The sequence below is a fragment of the Nelumbo nucifera genome, chromosome 5 (genome assembly GCF_055504915.1).
Source record: "Nelumbo nucifera cultivar China Antique chromosome 5, China Antique-T2T, whole genome shotgun sequence".
Lineage (NCBI taxonomy): Eukaryota > Viridiplantae > Streptophyta > Magnoliopsida > Proteales > Nelumbonaceae > Nelumbo > Nelumbo nucifera.
The window spans coordinates 40,796,067-40,817,962 of NC_142653.1; the positions used below are offsets into that span (position 1 = coordinate 40,796,067).

A 21,896-nucleotide genomic window follows, 5' to 3' on the forward strand; every position below is an offset into this window, starting at 1 on the left:
GAGAAATGGAAGAATCTTCATTTTCCTTTCATTGTAATGTGCTGATGGGGAAGCTAAGACTTTTTATCTCCCCCTTACTGAATCTAAAGCTTCATAAATTTTCTCTTAATTAATAAAGTTTCTGTTATTGATCAAAAAAAAAAATGGAAGAATCTTCAATGGAAAGAGCAGAACTCTGGAGGAGGTAGTAAAAAGCATAAAAATAAAGGTTGCACATTGGGTAAAAACAATGGACAGCTTTCAGACGTTTTCTGTCAACGACATTTCAAGAGCCTGGACTGAGGTAGCACAGTCCTCTAGAGAAAAGACAGAATAAGATTGGATTGGAAACCTCTAGAAGGCAACAAACTAAAACTGAATTTTGATGGAACCTCCTTTGGAAATCCGGGTATGGCAAGAATAGGTGTAACCAGAAACTCTAGAAGTAGGATAATGGTTTTATCATTAGGGCCAATCAGAATGGAAAACTCCTTCAAAGCTGAACTGATGTCTTTGTTGCAAGGTTTTCGATTAGCAAAACAATTGGGCTATAGACATGTTAAGGTGGGAGGGGATTCAAAGCTAATTACTCATGGGCAAATTGTAATAGACATACCCAGTGGACTCTCAGACATGCTTTTAGGGTAGTGGAAGGTATTGCAATAAAGTACGTTTCTGGGAAGACCTTTGGTGGGAGATAGTCCACTCAAAGACCCCTTCCCAGACCTATACACTTCGTCAAACTTCAAAGGGAAAACAGTAAACATTTTGGGTAATCCTGGCCCAAGTGGGGTCAATTGGAATCTGGGTTTTAGGAGGGACCTTAGGGAAAATGAATGTGTCTCCTTAATTCAATTGTTGGATCTAATAGGACAAGTTCATTTGGACCCGTCCTTGGAAGATTCTAGAATTTGGAAAGGCTCCTTAGATGGCCTCTTCTCTTGTTCCTCTTTCTTTAATGTTCTTGCCACACCTAGCAACCCGGTTGGGGAATTCCCTGTAAAAGAAATTTGGAGTAAGCCTATCCCCCCAAAAATTCAAGCCTTCTGTTGGGAAATTTTCCTTGGCAAGGTTAACACGTGTGATATGTTGTAGAAAAGAAGGCCTTTTGCTGGACTTTCTCCTCACATGTGCTCCCTTTGTAAGGAAAGTGGTGAGACCTTGACACATCTACTGTTATTTTGTTCCTTTGTGCATCATATTTGGGAATCTTTTTGTCTTCTCTTTGGTTGCAGGTGGGTTTCCCCTCAAGATGTGGCAGGACTTTTCAACCGAGACTTTTTGAGGCAATCAAAGAAAAGAGGGAAGGTTATGTGAAAAGCTACAAAAGCAGCTATTTGGGTGATATGGGAAGAAAGGAATAACAGAATATTCTTGGATAAGAGTAGAACAATGGAGGAGGTAATTGACACAATCAAAGTCAAAGTAGCTCATTGGGTAAGATCTTTGCATATTTTCCAAGATTTCTCAGTCACTGAAATTATAAGATCCTGGACAGAAGTAGCACAATCTTCAAGAGTGAAAGAGAGAGTAAGGATGGAATGGAAACCTCCAGATGGTAACAGAATTAAACTGAATTTTGATGGAAGCTAATTTGGAAATCTGGGATTGTCAGGTATTAGGGGAGTAATCAGAAATTCTGAAAGGAGAATATTAGCATTATTTTGTGGCCTATCGGCATGGGCAACTCTCTAAAAGTTAAGGTAATGGCATTGCTACAAGGATTGAAGATAGCCAAGCAACTAGGAATGAGGCATATTGAGGTTGAAGGGGATTCCAAGGTGATCATCTCTTGGGCTAAAAACAATAGAACTACTCCATGGACTTTCAAACAAGTGAAAAGGGAAGTGGAAAAGGTTGAAAGGGAGGTAGAGGCAGAATTCAAATGGGTTAGAAGGAGTGCAAATGGGCTAGCTGACTATCTTGCTAAACAAGGGGCTTTGAGGCAACAATTGTTTTAGTGTAGGACTTCTAGTCCCATACACAAAGTTGTAAAACTTTTTAACTTTAATTTCGATTATAAAATTCCTTTAATGATCAATAAAAAAAGTATTGCGAAGAATAAGTGCTAAATTCGAGTGGATAAGGACTGCAAACGGGATGGTTGATTCCCTTGCTAAGCAACGGGTTATGAGCATAGTTGTCATTTGTCAAGGCAACGCCTAGGCGACAAGGCGCCCTTTGAGGCTCGCCTCACCTAACCACCAAGCAATTTTGTACTATGTATTATAAAATACTTTTTTATTCTTTATTTTTTTGGCATTATAATTATAAAATAGGCACTATTAAACTTAAATATTCATTTTGTGTGTTTATATACTAATCTCTTTTTATTATTTTCTTATTTGTTAGGGTTTAATCAATACAAACATTGCTAAATGCTGTATTGAATCCTCAAAGACGCTAAAAGTTAAAACCTGAACCAATAAGTAAGAAAGAACTTAAAATTTTGTCTAATCAACATATTTTCTACTACTACTTTTACTTTTCTTCTTTTCCTATAGCAAAAATAAGGGTTCAGCCCCTATACTTTTTTATTTTACTTTTCCTTCTTTTTCTTCTCATTAATATGCTGATTTTCTATACATGAACTCTATACTTTTCTTATGAAAATTATGAATAATTATTAAGGAAATATGGTTATGGTACCTAGAGAACTACCCTAGGATCTATGTTTTCTACATAAAAAAATCCATCGCCTAGGCGAGCGACTAGGTGACACCCCCTTATCGCCTAGCCTCGCCTTGGCACCTTGAAAACTATGGTTATTATGAGACAGCGATTGTTTTAGGCTTCTATGTAAATGTAATTTCAATTTTGGGGGTGATAATAGATGTGACTTAGACCAATAAAATTAGTAGAATAATTTAGATTAAAGCAAAAGAAGTAGAGAAGAAGAGGAAGACAGCAAGAAGAAGGAGGAAGAATGGAGAAGAAAGGAAAAAGAAAGGAGGAGTTCGATGATCTCCTCTTTCCCCCACACTAATCTTTTATTAAACTTACTTAAGTTACATAATTTACAAGACTGCACTTAAGTGGGCGTCCACATCAGCAATACACTTAGAAAACATAAACAAGAGCTAAAGGCCCAATAAGAAAAAAAAAAAAAAAAACATAACAACAAAGAACTAATAAGTAAGACACTAATGGGCTTGGGACCATTTGGCCCAACCTCTTTACACTCCCCTTCAAGCTGAGCATAGATATCAATCATGCCCAACTTGCTTATATAGTGAATCAGCTTTCCTTAGGAATACCTTTTGTCAAAACATCAGCCAACTGTTCTTCAGAAGCAACAAATGGTGGACAGACTTCTCCTGAGGCAACTCTCTCTCGTATAAAATGCCTGTCAACTTCAATGTGCTTAGTTCTGTCATGTTGAAAAGGATTATGTGCAATGTTGATAGCAGCCTAGTTGTCACAATATAACATCATTGGCTTCTCACAGTCTATACCCAGTTCTTCTAAAAGTGATCTCAACCACAAAAGTTCAGAAACTCCATGTGCCATTGCCCTGTACTCCACTTCAGCTAAGGATCTAGCCACTACAGACTACTTCTTACTCCTCCATGATACAATGTTCCCTACAACCATAGCACAATAACCTGAAGTGGACCTCCTATCATCAATACATCCGGCCCAGTCAGCATCAGTATATGCTTCCAGCTTCATGTGTCCATGCTTAACAAACAAGATACCTTTCCCTGGAGTCCCTTTTAGATAGCATAGAACCCTTTCTACAGCTATTAAATGTGTATCTCTAGGAGAATGCATGAACTGGCTAATTACACTAACTACATAGAAAATATCTAGTCGAGTCATGCAAAGGTATAATAACTTCCCAACCAGTCTCTCTACACCACTTCCAACTGCAACCACCCACTTTTGGAGATAAAAAGGAACCCTCCAAGCCTTCAGCGCCACACCCAAACGATCTCTTCAACCCATAACTGGAAACTCTAGTCAGCTAGGGTTTTGGGAAAAATCTGCAATCCCACTTTCTTTGCAATCTACAGCCAGATTCTGACTCTCCAAACCCTCTACCAACTAGGCAAACAAACTCTCTAAATGATCAACAATTTATCTCTCCATACACATTTCAATTAGAAAAAGTGTATGGGAAAAGAAAAGGAAAAAAAAAAAGAGAAAAGCGAATGAAGACCTACTCTGATACCAAGATGCGAATCAGACCAATAAAATTAGTAGAATAATTTAGATAAAAGCAAAAGAAGTAGAGAAGAAGAGGAAGACAGCAAGGAGGAAGAATGGAGATGAAAGGAGAAAGAAAGGAGTCCGATGATCTCCTCTTTCCCCCACACTAATCTTTTATTAAACTTACTTAAATTACATAATTTACAAGACTGCCCTTAAGTGGGCGTCCACATCAGCAATACACTTAGAAAACATAAACAAGAGCTAAAGGCCCATAAAGAAAAATGCCCAATAAGAAAAAAAGAAAAGAAAGAAAAGAAAGAAAGAACTATTAAGTAAGACACTAATGGGCTAGGGCCCATTCGGCCCAGTCTCTCTACAATAGTCCTATCATCAGTCATCTAGATGTATTTTTAAACAACTAGTGTCCAGCTAGCCATCAAAACATCTTTCCCAAAGCCTTCTGAAAAGTAGAGTCCACAGAACTACTTTTGATTTCAAAAATCCTTGCACAGTTGCACCCCTCTCCTGCCATAGAGACCAAAAAACCACAGCAGGGATCACATTCCAGGCCAATTTTCCCCTCTTTGACAGCCCTTCTATCCACAACCTCTTCACAAAATCCACTACTGAACATGAGCAGCATCTCTTCACTCCAAACAAGCTCTCAAACTTGGCCAGACTTCAAAAAAGAATCTGCAGTGTAGTAAACGATCTACAGATTCAAAATGCCCTTCATACAGCACACAGTCAGCTGAGTCCAACACCAGACTTCAAAAAGTTAAAAATAATATATCAAGAGTATCCCCAAACTCCATTGCAAAAGAATCTATCCCACATCTTCAGACTGGTTAAACCATCAGCCAATCAAAATGTAATTCAATATCAGCATACCATTTTATCTCCTCTCTTTTGCTTTCAAAGATCTTCCTATTTCTTCTTTCCAAATATCCAATAAAATAAATTAGCCTTCTTGTACAAATATTTCAGCTATACAATAAAGGGACATTTAATAATAGTTTAAATGGCTGAAGTGAACAATTGTCTTGTCTCTTAGTGAACAAGTTATTAATGAAGTTGTGAGCTCCTTCATGGCTGAAGCTGAAGTTGGGGTGATTACTATACATTCAAATCTTATTACTTAATTATTTTATCCACTAAAAAACAAAGCAATAAGTCATTCAAGTCATCCATTATCTACTAGCCCCTAAGGCTAATTACATCTCTAAACATGACTACAGAATTTCAAATGTAGATGTATCTCATTCAACATGAAAGGCCCCTCCCAAGAAACTAAGCTCATTAAATGACACTTGCAGATTCACCACCAATCAAGAATGACAGTTTCTAGAGACAAGTCCAACACACTAAGGCCAAAAAGGAGAGTCATTATCTCAGCTTTTGTTAAATCTGCCTCCAAAATAGGTCCACCAATACTTTAAAAGATGAAGGAATGAGTTGAGGCACTAGAATCTTCTGATGCAAGAGGCAGAACCCTTATATGAGGCTTAAGGCTCATGAGATTCATTCTTCGAGAAAAAAGCATGAACTAAAATGAAAAAATTAAAGTATAGATGTAATACTCAAAAAAGATTATCTTCATGAAAGAAGAATGCATAAATGGATTCTATCGTATAAATCCATGGTACAAAGTACTACTACGAGGTTTTAAGAAAAAATAATTACATCCTTAGAAATCTTTCAACACTATTAGAGAGCTCTTAATGTAAATTAAAACTTCTAATGGGTGTCAAAAACACTAAATATTTTAACAAATCACAAACAAGACCCAAAATACTTAGAATGGTCTTCAACTCAGTCTGGTTATGGGAAAGAAGCATATTTTCTTTATATGAGGCATCAGAAGGCATAGGTACATTATATGTTTGGGTGTAACCTTCAAGGCATAAGTCTCATACAAGCCCAGACTATGTTAATCCTTCTATCTTCCATAATCCCTCTGATTCCTAAAGGATCACGGTTACCCAATGGGTCGTCAGCAAACCTCGAAACTGTCTTATAACTCTCTCATTACATTCTTTTTTTTAAGTGCTTTCCTTCTCGACTTCATGATCTGAATGAGCCCTGTCCAAAGCATCGGACACTCGATGAAGCTGTGATTGAAGTGTGTTTCTACACTCTCTTTACATTGTTAGATGTATTACATGACACCACACGAGGAATAACATATAAGCAAGATTTTAGAATCTGTAGTAAATTTCTGAAAATGATCTCAAAGTTAATACCATAGAATTCTTTTTGGAGCTGCAATTTTCTTTTAGGAGCTGCAAATTTCTGAAAATGATGTATTATATGACACCACAAAAACATAACTCTATCTTTTAAGAGCTGCAATTTTCTAAAAGGGCATCTTGTTTCAGTAGAAATCTGCTGAATTAAAAAATATGAAAGAAAAGTAGTTTCTTGAAGAGAATAAGAGAATAAGAGAAGTTGAAAAGAAAAGAGAGCAATCATCTGGCCGCCCCCTTCACTTATTATTTATACTAAAAATAATAGAAGAGCACAAAGACAACTATGCCCTTATAGGATGGCAAAACATAAAACAGCATATATAACACTCAAAAACATAATAAAATTTGGACTCACATAAAACAGCATATATAACACTCAAAAACATAATAAAATTTGGACTCACATAGTTACTGTGGTCCCCACCTATAAAACAACTAACATAAAACATCTACTCAGAAAATCATCATAAAACTGATTAATCTTCAACACTCCCCCTCAAGTTGGGAGTAAATGTCACACATTCCCAACTTGTGTAGATCATGTTTAAGCTTGTTCTTTGCCATCCCTTTAGTGAGAACATCAGCCAGCTGCAACTCTGAAGAGACATAAGGCAAACAAACTTCCCCGGTTGTTACCCTTTCTCTTATAAAGTGTCTATCAACTTCAATGTATTTTGTCCTATCATGCTGAATTGGATTATGGGCAACATTGATTGCAGCCTGATTGTCACAGTATAACATCATAGGTTCCTCTGTTTTCACCCCAATCTCACTCAAAAGAGATCTAACCCAAAGAAGTTCTGAGACACCATGAGCCATGGATCTATATACTCAGCCTCTGCACTTGACCTTGCCACAACCACTTGCTTCTTACTCTTCCAGGAGATCAAGTTTCCACCTACAAAGGTACACACTCCTGATGTAGACCTCCTGTCATCTAAGCATCCTGCCCAGTCTACATCTGTATAGGATTTTAGCTTCAGATTCTCATGATTTGAGAAAAGAATGCCTCTGCCAAGGTGCTTTTTCAGATATGCAAGTATTCTCTCAAATAGTTTCCCAATGATGAACCCGAGGTGCGTGCATGTACTGACTCACAACACTGACAGCATAAGAACTATCTAATCGTGTCATACACAAATACAGCAGTCGGCCCACCATTCTTTGATATCTCCCCACATCCTTTACCAACTCACCATCCACACCATTAATTCTATGATTTGGATCAATAGGAGTGTCGGTTAGTTTGGTCTCCAACTTCCCAGTCTTTCGTAGTAGGTCAAGTACATACTTTCTCTGTGAAATGAAGATCCCACGCTTGGATCTTGCAACTTCAATCCCCAAGAAGTATTTGAGCACACCAAGATCTTTGATCTCAAATTCTTGTTGCAATGATTTTTTGAGATCATCAATCTCCTCCAAATCATTTCTTGTCACCACTATATCACCCACATACACAATCAGAATTGACACCAGAGCATCTCTCTTCTTCACAAAGAGGGTGTGCTCAGACTGTGTCTGTGTGTATCCAAAACGGATGAGTGCCCCTCTGAACCTGTCAAACCAAGCCCTAGGTGACTGCTTCAGTCCATACATGGATTTTCTGAGTCTACACACCTTTCCTTTACCAACATTTTCATAAAAGCCTATTGGAATGTCCATATATACCTCCTCCTGTAAATCACCATTTTTTTATGAATCCTGTAAATCACCACTGAGGAAAGCATTTTTGACATCAAGCTGGAACAAGGGCCATGAATAAGTGGCTGCTAAAGATAAAAGGATACGAACTGAATTCATCTTAGCTACTAGTGCAAAGGCTTCCAGATAATCAACACCATAGGTCTAAGTATACCCTTTCGCTACCAACCTTGCCTTATACCTCTCTATCTTGCCATCAGCATTATACTTCACTGTGAATACCCATCTACATCCGACTGCCTCCTTGTCTAGGGGGAGATCAACTATTTCCCAAGTTTGGTTTTTGACCAAAGAATCCATCTCATCTTGCATGGTTGTTTTCCACTCTGGTTTGGAGAGAGCCTCAGTAACATTCCTGGGTATAGACACAGAATCCAGGGAAGAAAGAAAAGCACGGTAGGAGGGTGATAAGGCACTGTAGGAAAGATGGTGTGAAATGCAGTGGGTTGTACACTTTCTCATCCCCTTACGAAGTGCAATGGGAAGATTAAGGTCAATGGGGTCAGCTGCAACAATGGTGTTAGGCACAGAAACATTATCATCAAAAAACATAACAGGCTTAGGCTCAAGAGGAATACCTGGAACTGTATTTGCCAAATCTGGAGTTTCAGAAGGACTGACAGAGAGTGGTGTGGGTTGAGGATGTGTGGAGTCAACCATCATCTGTCGGTGTTGATATTTCTGTGAGACTACCCGTAGTGGCTCAAGTAATGAAACTAGAGGTGTAGGTGCTAGCTGAACTGATGCAGATGCTGGCTGAACTGATGCAAATGCTAGTTGAACTGATAGACGTGCTAACTGAACTGATAGAAGCACCAAAGAAACAAGAAGAGGAACAGATTGTGAGTTCTCCTCTCCAAAACTCTCCCCCTAAGGAGAACCGCTCGAGAAGAAGAAGGTGAATTCAAAGAAGGTAACATCCATAGTGACAAATCTGCTCCTCGACAGTAGGTCATAACAGCAATACCCTTTTTGGTTCTGAGCATACCCGAGAAAAACACATTTCTTGGCCTTAGGATCCAATTTCTTGCAATGATGGTCAAGAATGTGAACAAAAGAAACACAACCAAAAACCCTCAGAGGTATATGAAATATCTCCCTATCTGGAAAAAGAAGACTAAATGGCACCTTAAACCCCAAAGTACATGAAGGAACACAGTTAATCAAACGCACGGTTGTAAGAACTGCATCTCCCCAGAACTGCACAGGAACTGGAGCACACACCATAAGACTCCTTGCCACCTCCACGATGTGTCTGTTTTTCCTCTTAGCAACTCCATTCTGTTGCAATGTATATGCACAATTGCTCTAATGAACTACACCATGTTCTAAGAGATACGTGGTCAGGTCCTTCTCAAAGTACTCTCTAGCATTATCTGATCTAAAAGCATTAGTTCCCACACCAAATTGTGTGAGAACCATCTAGTGGAATTATCTTACCAAGTTAGGAACCTCATCACGTGATCTCATCAAATATATCCAAGAATATCGTGTATAATCATCCACAAACAAGAGAAAGTAATGGAATCCTCCCATTGAAGGGATATGATATGGCCCCATACATCAGTGTGAACAATATTAAAAGCAGAAGTACATCTTTTATTACTTGGTTTAAAAGACTATCTACAGTGTTTTCCTAACTGACAACTCTCACACTCCAAAGTAGATAACTAAACAAACTCAAACAACTTTGGGAAAAGACATTTCAAATAACTAAAAGAAAGATGTCCCAAGCGATTGTGCCAAAGCATAATCTAATTCATTGACTCTGACCCACTACTACTGCTTCTACTAACATGATGGCCCTGATGTCTTGGAATCTCATCCAGAAGGTAGACTCCATTCACCTCACGACCACTCCCAATCATCTTCTTTGACTCCAGATCCTGCAAAACACAATTACCAGGAAAAAAGGTCACAGAACAATTCAATTTTTTTGTCAAAGAACCAACAGACAGTAGGTTGGTATGAAGTCTAGGAACATGTAAAACAGAACATAGAGTTATATCATTGGTCACTCTAACTGTCCCCTTCCCAGCAATGGGCATATGTGAACCATCTGCTGTAGAGACTATCTCTACCAGAGCACAACTGATAGGAACTAAAAATGGTAGGGGCATTAGTCATATGCTCATATACTCCTGAGTCTATAATCCAAGGAGGTCCCTCCTTACCTGAAGTGGATGCAAGATTTGCAGTTGCATATGAACTACCTATATGTGCAAAAGAAGTGGTGTAGTTGGCTCCTGCATTCTTCTGTCCATCTGGAAGGCTAGAGCTAGGTGAATCTTTCTTACTCATAAGTTGTCCAAACCTCTTCAATTTTGTTCTCATTGTTGCTACTGCAATGGATTCCCAATCAGTTTGGGAAAGAGGGGTTGAAGAGTCTCCTGTAGTGGCTACATTTGCATTCCCTTCTTGTTTCTTATTCGAGCAGTCATATGATTTGGATGAAGCTTCCAACAAGTGTCCCTGGTATGCTTAGGCTTCTTGCAATAATCACACACCAAGTTCTTCTTATCTTCCCTTCTAGTCTCACTACTCTCCCTGTCTCCATTCGGCTTAGGTTTTATTGTACCAACCATAGCCGGCTGGTCAATCCCAGGCTGTCTCAACATTATATTTCTCCTACTCTCCTCCTCTCCAGAGACAAAGGCATAGGCCTGAGAGAGTGTCACACCCTCCCTAAAAAGAATATGTTGCCTAGCAATGTCAAATTCAGGGTTCAGCCCTGCCAAGAACTCAAAAACCCTATTCCTCTCTACCAGTCTGTGATAAGTTGTTGCATCATTTACACTTTCCCATACCACAGTTTCTAAGGGATCTATTTCCTGCCATAAGGTTTTCAGCATGGAGAAATACACAACAAGAGGTTTTTCTCCCTGTTTCATACTTATCACCTGATTTCTCGACTGATAGGTTGTGGCTTCATTTTGCTTCTAAGAGTAGGTTTTAGTCACTCTATCCCAAATCTCCTTAGTAGTATTAGCCCTTAGGAAATTTTTTGCAATATAAGGTAACATAGAATTACACAGCCAGGAGGACATTACCATGTAATTCTCCTACACCCATCGGGAAGAGTCTGTATTAGGTTTATTTTCCTCCCCAGTGAGATACCCTAATTTTCCATGGGCACCAATAGCCATTTTAGTTGATTGTGCCCACTCCAAATAATTTGTACCATCAAGTTTTACTGTAGTAATGATCCCAGACCCAAAAATATCACTACTACCTCCAACACCTAGTCCCACAGTACCAGTGGATTTCATCTCGGTATTCCAACTCTCCATCTTACTTAAAGCAGTTCAACAGTAAGAAAAAATAGATTGGAGACCTTTAAAAAATAATTTAATATCACACACACAGAAATCAGCCCTTCCGGAAGAAGAAAGCCCTAGCTGGAGGGAAATCTCTCTCCTCCCCACGCCTCCCAACATAGAGAAAAGTGAATCGATCACTCTGCGAGGCCCAGAAAATTCCAGAAACCAAACCGCCCTCTTTAGAAAATCAAAAGAAAACTAACAATACCTGGGCACCCAAGATCATATCAAAAACAAATAATCCAACTTTTCTGGGACTCTTCCCCGTACTCCAATTCTTCCTGATTTTGATGCCGAACAGTAGATCACCTTCCTGATGACTAGATCCCACCAAAAAATCCAAGAACTAGGCAATTTATAGCAGATCGATCAGCCCTTTACTACTTCATGCAGTCGGCTGATCTAGGGCTGCATGAGAATGCTTCAAGAAACCCTAGTCGATGCTCTTATACCAAGTAGAAATCTGTTGAATTAAAAAAATATGAAAGAAAAGTAATTTCTTGAAGAGAGAAGGAAGAGAAAAGAAGAAGAGAAGAAGAGAAGTTGAAAAGAAAAGAGAGCAATCATCTGGCCACCCCCTTCACTTATTATTTATACTAAAAATAATATAACAGTACAAAGACAATTATGCCCTTATAGGGCGGAAAAACATAAAACAGCATATATAACACTCAAAAGCATAATAAAATTTGGACTCGCATAACTACTGTGGTCCCCACCTCCTATCTAACAACTAACATAAAACATCTATACTCAAAAAATCATCATAAAACTGATTAATCTTCAACAGTTTCTCTCCGCCCATACTCCCCACAGTAGCATGAGCCACTCCTAGAAAATTTATCCCCTTTAAGCCCAGTCATTAAGTCTTGTTTCTCCATTCCAGTATCTTTTAGACTTCTAACCTCCCCAAGCATAGGACCAATAACACCACTAATACAAAGAACCTATCTTTTTTGAGAACGTTTAACCCATAGAAATTGCCTACAAAATAACTAGAGGTTAAAACAGGGGGAGCCATACGCCCTCCCCAACCCAACCCCACCCCTAAAATAAAAGAAAAGAATGGCCCTGGAACTATGGAATAAAATCCAAATTCAAAGTAACTGCAATTTTCTTCAATCATAAATAACTCTATATCACATACTAAAGTGTTAGTACCCCTTGATGGCACTATAACATCGCATTTCATCATTACCATATTCAAAGAAAGTACTTACTCAAGCATCTTTGACAGGAGGTCATATGGAGGACTTTTCTGAGATAGATGAACAACACTGTAGAGACCAGGATTGTCACTGCTAGCAGAACAGCAGGGGGGATTAGTATGAAAGAAAGAGATCCAAAATAATAGATAATAAATCCCTAGAAGAGTAAATCCAAGAGAAAATTTAACCCAAGAAGGTGGCAGAGAATAAAACTTACTACTTACGCCCTTGGATATGTTGTTGATCTGATTGCCAATGTGGAAGATTTACAAGTGTTGGCCACTTTTCTTGCGTGGGGTGGCCTGAAAAGATAGATTGTTAAAACATTTTGCAGCAAATCCCAAAAGACAGAAAATATCAAATCAATGGTCTCTTACCTAGGACTTTAAATATCTTGTCAAGCTGATCAAGCTGAATGAGTTAATAAAGTATTAGGAAACAATGAATAGAATATGTTAAAAATTGACAAAGATATTAGGAATCATATATTGTAATTAAAACAAGGATCAATTAAGGAAGAAAAACGATGTACATCAATGTGCATCAAAACCAGTCTGGTACCTGAAAGGGGTTAGGTGTGGCTTTAACTTCTGCTCCTTGAAAAAGTGGCTTTAAAGTCAGTAACTCAGCAAAAATACATCCAACAGCCCACATATCTAATTACAATTTTAAGGGGAAATTTTCCACTTGGAGATGAACAAACCTTGTTCAGTTTTCAATGGTTTTAAAGAATGAAAGAAAATAAAAACCAAAGCTATTCTCTTAAGAGAATATTTTACAGTTAGAAATATATGATTCTTATTTTGTTTTTAAATAAACAAAATTGTTATTCAGTTTTCAATGATTTGTATCATAACAATCAAAATTATTTGCAAAAAATATGTAGTATGATCTATTATCACAGGATACCAACAGCACTAGTATAGTGCTTAGCCCCAAGAAGTAGCTCAGGTGCCCGATACCAAATAGTTACAACAACCTGCCAAAAGCATTTACATCAAATATTAACATAAAAGAGAAGCAGAACTGTAGGAAAAAATAAATAAATTTGAGAAAAGTATAAAATATAGATACACAAGAACATTTACTTATTAGATATATTTTTATAGATCTTAGACATAATCATTTCCAGCTGCAAAAGGCCATATTTGGAAGAGATATCTATTTGAGTACGCCCTTGTGGAGACCCACATACCACTAATAAGCCCCTTGCAGTTCATGAGATGATAATCCTTAAGAAGGGTAGTCCATGGGTTTCATTATATGAATATTCGCTGTTGAACCATGATATACGGACATGGCAAGGACACTGCATGCACTATATTCTTCAAATGTACACTAAAAAGTGGACTGCGTGTACTATATTCTTCAAATGTACACTAAAAATTGGAAATTTTGAAGTGTGCAACATGGACAAAGAACCTATCTTGAGGTGCCTATGCAGCACATATGAAGAACTTAGTGCTTGCAGCAGTTCATAGGACACATTAAGCTGATCTATTGATTCTAGAGCTAGTATCTTTTTTTCTCTTTTGAGAAGAGGTAGATTATAGAATTTCATTAATCGAAAAAACATGTAAAACTAGATGCTGTACTCTAGAGATATTATCTTGATTATGATGTGTACAAAATTATCTCTAATATTCAATCTAGAAGACTTGGAGAGGTTGTAAAATATGTTATTTTACTACTTGAGAAAAAAGACATAGTGTTAAATAGAGATTCCTAATTATTTTCAGAAAAAGTTGGTCTTGCACAAGGAGAAAATGGCTTGGTGCTTGTATTTTCTTCTTTTGAAATGCAAGGCATTTGAACATGGTCCATAACAGTAAAAGAAACAGAAAAGAAGAAGAAGAAGAAGAAGAAGAAGAGAGATAGCAGTAACATAGAACTAGAAGAACAAAATGGGCTGCTGATTGGGGAGAAACTTTTAATCTCCCAATCAGCCAGATCTCTTCATCTACATGATCTACCATCTCATAAAACAATGGTCAACAAAAAATAGGATAAATGAGGAATAAAACAGAACTGCTGATACTCCTCATCAAGTTACATAAAAAATGGTCAACAAAAATCAAACATAGTAGCAACAGAAAATAGGATAAATGAGGAATATCCCTGAAAGCCTGTTACTGACAACCTTGATTTAAGTCTTGCCACAGCATTCCTTAACACTTCTTCCTGAGGTGTTTTGTTGTCAAATAGTCTCATATGTTGTTATGTCCAAACAGACCATATAACTGCTGAAGGTATAGAACCCCAGGCTATTTTATTGCTCCTATTTAACTCTTTGATGTGCCATCCTGGCTTATGTACTGTTCTGGGGAAATACCAACTAAGGTTGAGAATCTGCAAGAAAGGGGCTGACTGAAAAGTGAATGAAGAGATGGTCTGCCAATTCAACGCCAAACTGACAGAAAGTTCAGTTGGCTGTAGGAAGTTCCATACCTCATTTTTTTCATCAAATTGCCTCTAGCTAGACATTTCCCCAATAAAGAAATACAAATCATGAAAGCAATGTTAGATATAACTGGGGGATCCTACACCACCCAACAAGGAGAAGGGTTTTGGCTTGGTGTTGATTCAAAGGATTTATGATTGTATATCATATGCATATTTCTCCATTAATGGTTCCCTAAGGGTTTTCTCTAAGAAAAATTAGGTACTAGATAGGGTGTTCTATCTTCCTTCCTGTTTATCATTGCAAGAGATGATTGAATAGATAAATGAGCAAAGCAAAGAGCTTAGGTCTGCTTGAAGGTTTTTAGGTGAGGGTAAGGACATTGACATGTCTCACCAGTTCACGAAGTCAGTACTCTCATTTAATCCAAAAACTCAAGGATGTAAACTGCTTTGAGTGGTTATGACTGAAGCCCCGTTTGGGAGGGCTTCTGCATTGACCGAACCACTCTGGAGAAGCTACTTAAGATAGCTTCACCGAAAAGTTAATTTTTCTACTCAATGTAAGCCTATTTCTGGCTTTCCAGTTTTTTTACCAAACATGGATTAAGTACAGCTTTCTGAGTTTCTCAGCTCATATAACACCAGAAGCTACAAATTTGGCCAACAGAGCTGGAGTGTTTAGCCCATGTTTGAAAAGAAATTAGCTAGGAAGAACTCTTGCATTGCTAGTTGCATTAATTCTCATTCCTTGAAAATAGTATTCAACATATGACATTATTATGAGGTTCATCACAGTCAGAAGAGATCAAACCGGAGTGATCCAACTTTTTTTTATCAATCGGAGTAACCCAACTTGTAGGAATTCACTTTCTATCTCATTGCTTAAAAGCCAAAATCAGTCAACACAATTAGATAATAAGCAGCCTGAGCTAGAGACTGGGATCATTTTATTAGATTGTGAACGCACACAGAAGTTGTTTAGTGTCATTGAGGATTTTTGAGATTTAGTCTCTTCTTTGAACATATTGTTCTTACTTTCCCAATAAAATCTAATGATAAGGAAGATCTTTTTTTAGCAAGTGGAGTTAGCATGGATGTTCTGAGCATTCATGCTAATGTGCTAGATATTTTCTTCAAATGATAATGCATAAGCAAAAAGAAAAAATATTACAAACCACATTCCATGAAATTCTTGAAGAAATTCTTCCAGTTTTTCACCAATTAGATGCATGCATAAGTACAAATGTAGTTTACCAAAACAAACAGGTCATAGTATCAGTCCGCATTTTTTTTATTAGTATCAGTCTGCATTTTAAACTTAGAGCAAAGAAAAGTTGCATAGATCTGCAAATATAAGTACTAATGTGACTGAAGAAAACTGCGGGTACCATACCCCATTTTCGGATAAAGGCTTCAATGGAGCTTGATATATTCTTGCAAGTCCAAAATCAGCAATTTTAACAACACCTTGCTCTTCTCCCTCACCCATAACCTGGACCATAGAAAAGTCTTCATGAGCAAATGGTAGCATATGTAACCTAAAGCAGCAAGCAGCATAAATGTAAACTTGTTCATAAATTATCACTTGAAAAAATAATAATCTCAGCATATTTGTTAGAAGGAAGTGGCACCATGAGTACAGCAGCCATACCAAAATGTTTGATGGCTTTAGATCTCGGTGTATAATCCAATTACTGCAGTGAATCAAAATATATGAAGAAACAAATAAATAAGAGTTTGCCCAGAGACCAGAGTCTTGGATGAATTCCAGGTTAAGAACTGCTAGTAGAACTATCTAACTCATACACCAGTATCATGCAAGTGAAAGCCTTGCCTGTGAAGATAGTTCAACCCATTGAGCAACTGCCAGAGCAATGATTTAATTGTGTACTGATTGATAGAATGGTTAACTTTTTCTCTATGATGTCTGATAATTTCCTGTCACAAAAATCAAGAGGAAGAAACAGTGAAGATATGACAGTGTATTGACTAAAATTGCAAGTAAACCTTTTAAATCATAAACATGAATCTCACTCTTCCCAACTGTTGAAGGCTTGCAGCACAAAAGAGGGGGGGAAACATTTGTTAATATGCTCTTATCTTTCATCAATAAATTTTATTCAAGCAGTAAAATAATAACCATCTGGGAATCCTAGAAGAGTCCTAATAACAAGAAGTTTCATAGATAACTACTCTCTACGCTACTCCCAGATGAGACCATGCCAGGGTTGGCATATTGTGACACTGAATGGAGCAAAATATTCAACCTAGCTGCCAAGACTCAATCTTTAACACAATGTATCTATGGCAAAGGACCACCGGTCCCTTTCTCATCCAACCACTGACAGTCTGAGTTCCCCCTCCACCATCATTGCACTAAATCCAATTGAAAATATCAGCTTGGAGGCCATATAAAAGCGTAAGGATTTTTGCTCCCCTGGAATCCCCTGATTCAATTGATCTTGAAAAGAAAAGAAAAGAAATACTGTCTCTGAAGCCCCTCCCAAAAAAAAAAAAAAGACGAGAGAAGTGGAGATCTTGGATTTTCACAATTCTCCACAATTAACAAACATCAAAGTTGAAATTGATTACCCCTTGAGGAAGGAATAGAAACCAAGAAACAGATATTGATGGCACATCAAGTACTGACCAAGGAAGAAGAGTTTGTGGAGATCATAGTGGACTCCATTTTGAGAGGTTGACTAATGGTGGAAGATTTTACCTCTAGAAAATAGCAAGCTATTCAATCTTGGACAACAGCGGAGATGGGGATGATAAAATTGAAGTTCAGTGGATGCTGTTTTAGTAACCCAAGGTCTTCAGAAATTTGGAGTTTATTCAGAGATCATAATAGAAATATCCTGCTTAGCCATTTGGGTCCAGCAGGTAGAGGAATGCCTACAAGGATTGAACTTCTTGCTCTGCTCCAGGGGTTTAGACTGACCTGTTCCTCGTGCTGGAATAAACTGTTGGTGAAGGAGACTGCCAAGTACCAATTGGCCTGTTCCTTTCAAGGAGTGATAACTCTTGGCCTCTCAGAAGGTGGTAAAGTGGAGCCCACCAGGGGATGGGAGATGCAAACTAAACTTTGATGGGTGCTGCCTTGGGAATCCCAGGGAATCTGGTGTGGAGGAGTGGTTAGGGATTCTCATAGTAATATAATTCTCAATTATTCAGGGCCAACTGGGTTTGGGAACTCCCTAAGGGCAGAGTTCTTAGCCTTAATTCAAGACCTCAAATTGATATTGCAGTAGGGTTTAAGGAATATAGTAGTCAAGGGGGGTTGTCAAATAATCATATCATGGATGAAATCTTAAGATCAAATTCCTTGGCAGTTCAGGCATGTAATATGTAAGAGATTTCTGTTTTATTTTTTCTTTGGCCTCTGTGGAGGAGCTGTTGTATTTACAGGCCTCTGTGGTGTTCTTTTGCTTAATGAAATTTTTCCTGTTGCTTATGAAAAATAAATAAATAAAATTGCCTTTTTTTATATCAGCAACACAGAAGTTCATTCATTCATTCATTAATAAAAGATAAACATTACAACCAGAAGTTGTGAAGAAACTGTCTAACCCAATACAAAGCAGTCCCATCCGTTAAACTATTGGCAGATCTCCTAACCCACTTGATCTGAATTGTCATATTTCTTGAAAGCCATTTGAAGTGCCTGTATTCATTTCTAAGCTTCCAAATCACCCCTTCACCTTTCTTTAACCACCCCACTACCAGTTTCGAGTCATCTTCAAGAACCAATATTTCTGCTCCCATGTCTCTAGCCATCTTTAACCCAGATACTGCAGCAAAAAAATCTGCAGTTACAGCACCACCTTGTTCAATTTGGCCCGAAAATAAAGCCCGTATAGTGCCACCTCATCTCTAATCACTCCTACAATTCCTGACAGACCTGGATTGCTCAGACTACTTACTACTACCATCAAAGTTCAATTTCAATCACCCAGCCATTGGGGGAGACCACACCTCAAGGGGTTTTTGTTTCCTAGAGGAGGATCCAGCAATTGGCCCCCAACAAAAATAAAAATCACTCTTGATCCCTTAAGTATCTATTAAGAGAAGCTAAGACCCCAGCATCCAGCATGAACTACTACACTGCTTGTTCAACTGGACTCAAGATTGGAAAATATGGCTGCTGATTCCTTAGAAATGGGAGGGTTGAACAGGAAAAAGGGCAATGGACCCAGGTAAGGTTGTAAATTGTGTTTAACTATTTGGATGTCTGAAACAGTTATGGCACTGTTTTCAGGATTGATTGGTTATGGAGACTCAACAAGGACAGAATTGATGGCAGAGTTATACAGGTTAATGTTGGGAAGTAATCTGAACTACAAAAGTTTTTTTTTGATAATTAACTACAAAAAGATTATAGTGGAGGAGATTCCAAAGCAATTGTGGGATGGCTAAGAAATAGAGCACCAGGAAATTGGATATACAGATGCATGTCAAGGGAAATCAGGTTATTGGCAGAAGAATTGGAAGCAACTTTTCAGTGGGTTCCAAGATGTGCAAATAGCATGGCTGATGCCTTAAGCAGACATGGGGTAATCAGGACTGAACTATATTGGGGTGAGGTTCCAAGGGGAGCCTGATTTAAGGAGTGTAGGGATATGTGGTTTATGCTGGCCGGCTGGTCCACAACAAATACTCTTATGTAAATTTGAATTCTGTTCATGAGCTTTAATAATTTGATTGTTACAATCAAAAAAATATTTGGACATTTGAATGCGAGCCTTTGGCAGTTTTGTACTGGCATCCTTTCCTTCCAATTTCTTCACAATGTTGGGATATTTTCTTTTTTGTTACATCCAATGAAGTTTCAGACTGCTGTTACTGATCAAAAAAGTGTAACATCCTCTACCATGGTTAATAGAATGCAACCTCAGTGCACATAAGTTCCAAGCTCCAAGAAACAAAAAATCAAAGTGACATCATGAAACATGCTCCAAAAAAATAAATAAATCTGAAAAGAAATGCAAGAAAATCCAGCATTTAAACAACAAATGCCAAATCAAAATGATTCTTTTAGCATTTTTGTAGTTAAGAGTAAGGAGTCCAGCTGCCTTGGGAATTGGTTTGGTCTTCCTATGAACAGCTTTCCTTGATAAAATCCGGATGACAAACCTCTAAACTTCAAGAGAATCTGTGACTGGCAATGTATGCCTCGTCTGGAAGAAATTAGAAATTGGTTGTTCACTTATTACCACATTTCGAGTATGCTGTAACCATGTGACATCATTTCACTAGATTGTTTGCCCATCTAGGGTCACCACGCCAAGAATTTGTTAACAGGAAAGGGAAGATTGCATAAATATCTGTTTGCGAGATGACCCCTTTTGTGCAACCTTCGGCTAATTACACTACAAGCGGGTCCTATCCTATCGCTATCTTAGGGATTTATACAGGAGGAACCCAACGATTCTTCCTAAAGCTTTCCTAATCTAGAAAAATAAATAAATGTATCCAAGTGCATCCACAACTAGGTGATCATTGAAATTTATAATCAAAAGCAATGATATCTATTATTTTCAAATAAAGTGAAACTTCCGTTTCATGTACTCAAATTTGTACCCTCAATTCTCAATCCAATTTCTCCAAATACACCAAAAACTAAAACAGCCTCAGCTGTTAAAAAGAAAAACAAATATACTAACATAGAGATCATGCTCGGCGTAATCGAACGCGAGATAAAGCGACATGTCGGCATGATTGATGTGCACATTCACAAGCTTAACAACGTTCTCGTGATTGATCTCCCTGAGTAACTAAACCATAAAAGATGCAAACCACACCAGTCAGAAACAAAATTGGGTTTTCAAAAACAAGAGGAAAAAAACAAGAACAAGGCATACCATGATTTCGCGGATGGCGGTGGGAGATACGCCATCGCCGTCCTTGGACTGCTTGAATTTCTTGATGGCGATGCACTTGCCGCGGTTGGGGTTGGACTTCGTTCGGGCGAGGAAGACGAGGCCGTAGGTTCCCTCGCCGATCTTACCAATCAGGTCGTACTGCTGCAACCAAGCCGGCTTGTTGCTGTTGCTGTTGCTGCCGCTGCTGCTATTGGCGGTGGCGGTGGCGTTGTTGTGGGTGGAACTCCCAATGCTGCCTCTGCTGCTCATGCTGCTGTTGCCGCTGCCTGCGCTCATCAACTCCTCCGAGACCGCATCGATTGGCCCCGACCGCGAAAACCCCAATTCGTTTTCTTGGAGGAAATCAGGATTCAAGAATTGGGCTTGTTTTTAATTTATATTTGGTTCGGTTCATTTATTTATGGGTTCCGCGGATGATACTGCTGTGGGGGCCGTCGGGCAGTGGACTTTTGAGGGATGAAGGCGCGCGCTGGGGTGGGGCCTGGGGATCTACGTCAAGTCATCGGACTTTTTTGGAACCGTCCAGAATATTGGCTTCGTGGTAGGGTTTGTCTGGCCCTCGACTCGAATGTGGAATATCATCATGGGTTTCTAGCATACAAGGCCAACTTTTGGGGTTTAATATTAATAAAAGTAATATATTTAAAAAATTCAAAAATAGGTTAACTTTTTAAACATAATATCAATAAAGGGCAAAAATACCATTCATCTTCTTCTTCTTGCCATTTGTTCACCAGAGCCATCGTTCATCACCATCTGATGCCACCTCCGCCAACGTTGCTGAAGGTGACCAGAGGCAGAGGTGGTGGCGGCGGCGCTAGTGGTTTCTCTGTCCAATGCCACCACCTCTGCCTCCGCCTCTGGCAACATTGCCGAAGATGGGTGGAGACAGAGGTGGTGGTGGCGACAAGCAGAGGAATGACCACCAGCATCGCCACCGCCACCTCCAGCAACGTTGGCGGAGGTGGGCGGCGGCGGCGGCGGCAGACAGCGGTG

General features: G+C 38.6%; 1 protein-coding gene across 3 annotated transcripts in view; it reads right to left on the minus strand.

Moving 5' to 3' along the window:
• Positions 1-21,366, minus strand: part of CDKE;1 (cyclin-dependent kinase E;1) — a 49,037-nt gene extending 27,671 nt beyond the window's left edge. For 2 of the 3 annotated variants that reach the window (XM_010245184.3, XM_088887449.1), the window contains exons 1-10: positions 20,880-21,366; positions 20,682-20,792; positions 16,850-16,953; positions 16,667-16,709; positions 16,409-16,507; positions 13,522-13,591; positions 13,174-13,268; positions 12,990-13,023; positions 12,830-12,914; positions 12,625-12,705 (exon numbers count right to left, since the gene is read on the minus strand). In XM_010245184.3, the coding sequence (XP_010243486.1) occupies positions 12,625-12,705; positions 12,830-12,914; positions 12,990-13,023; positions 13,174-13,268; positions 13,522-13,591; positions 16,409-16,507; positions 16,667-16,709; positions 16,850-16,953; positions 20,682-20,792; positions 20,880-21,176 (1,019 nt within the window). In that variant the 5' untranslated portion in view covers positions 21,177-21,366. The remainder of the gene's footprint in view (positions 1-12,624; positions 12,706-12,829; positions 12,915-12,989; positions 13,024-13,173; positions 13,269-13,521; positions 13,592-16,408; positions 16,508-16,666; positions 16,710-16,849; positions 16,954-20,681; positions 20,793-20,879) is intronic. The other variant, XM_010245186.3, reaches the window with a different exon arrangement.
• Positions 21,367-21,896: the final 530 nt, after the last annotated feature.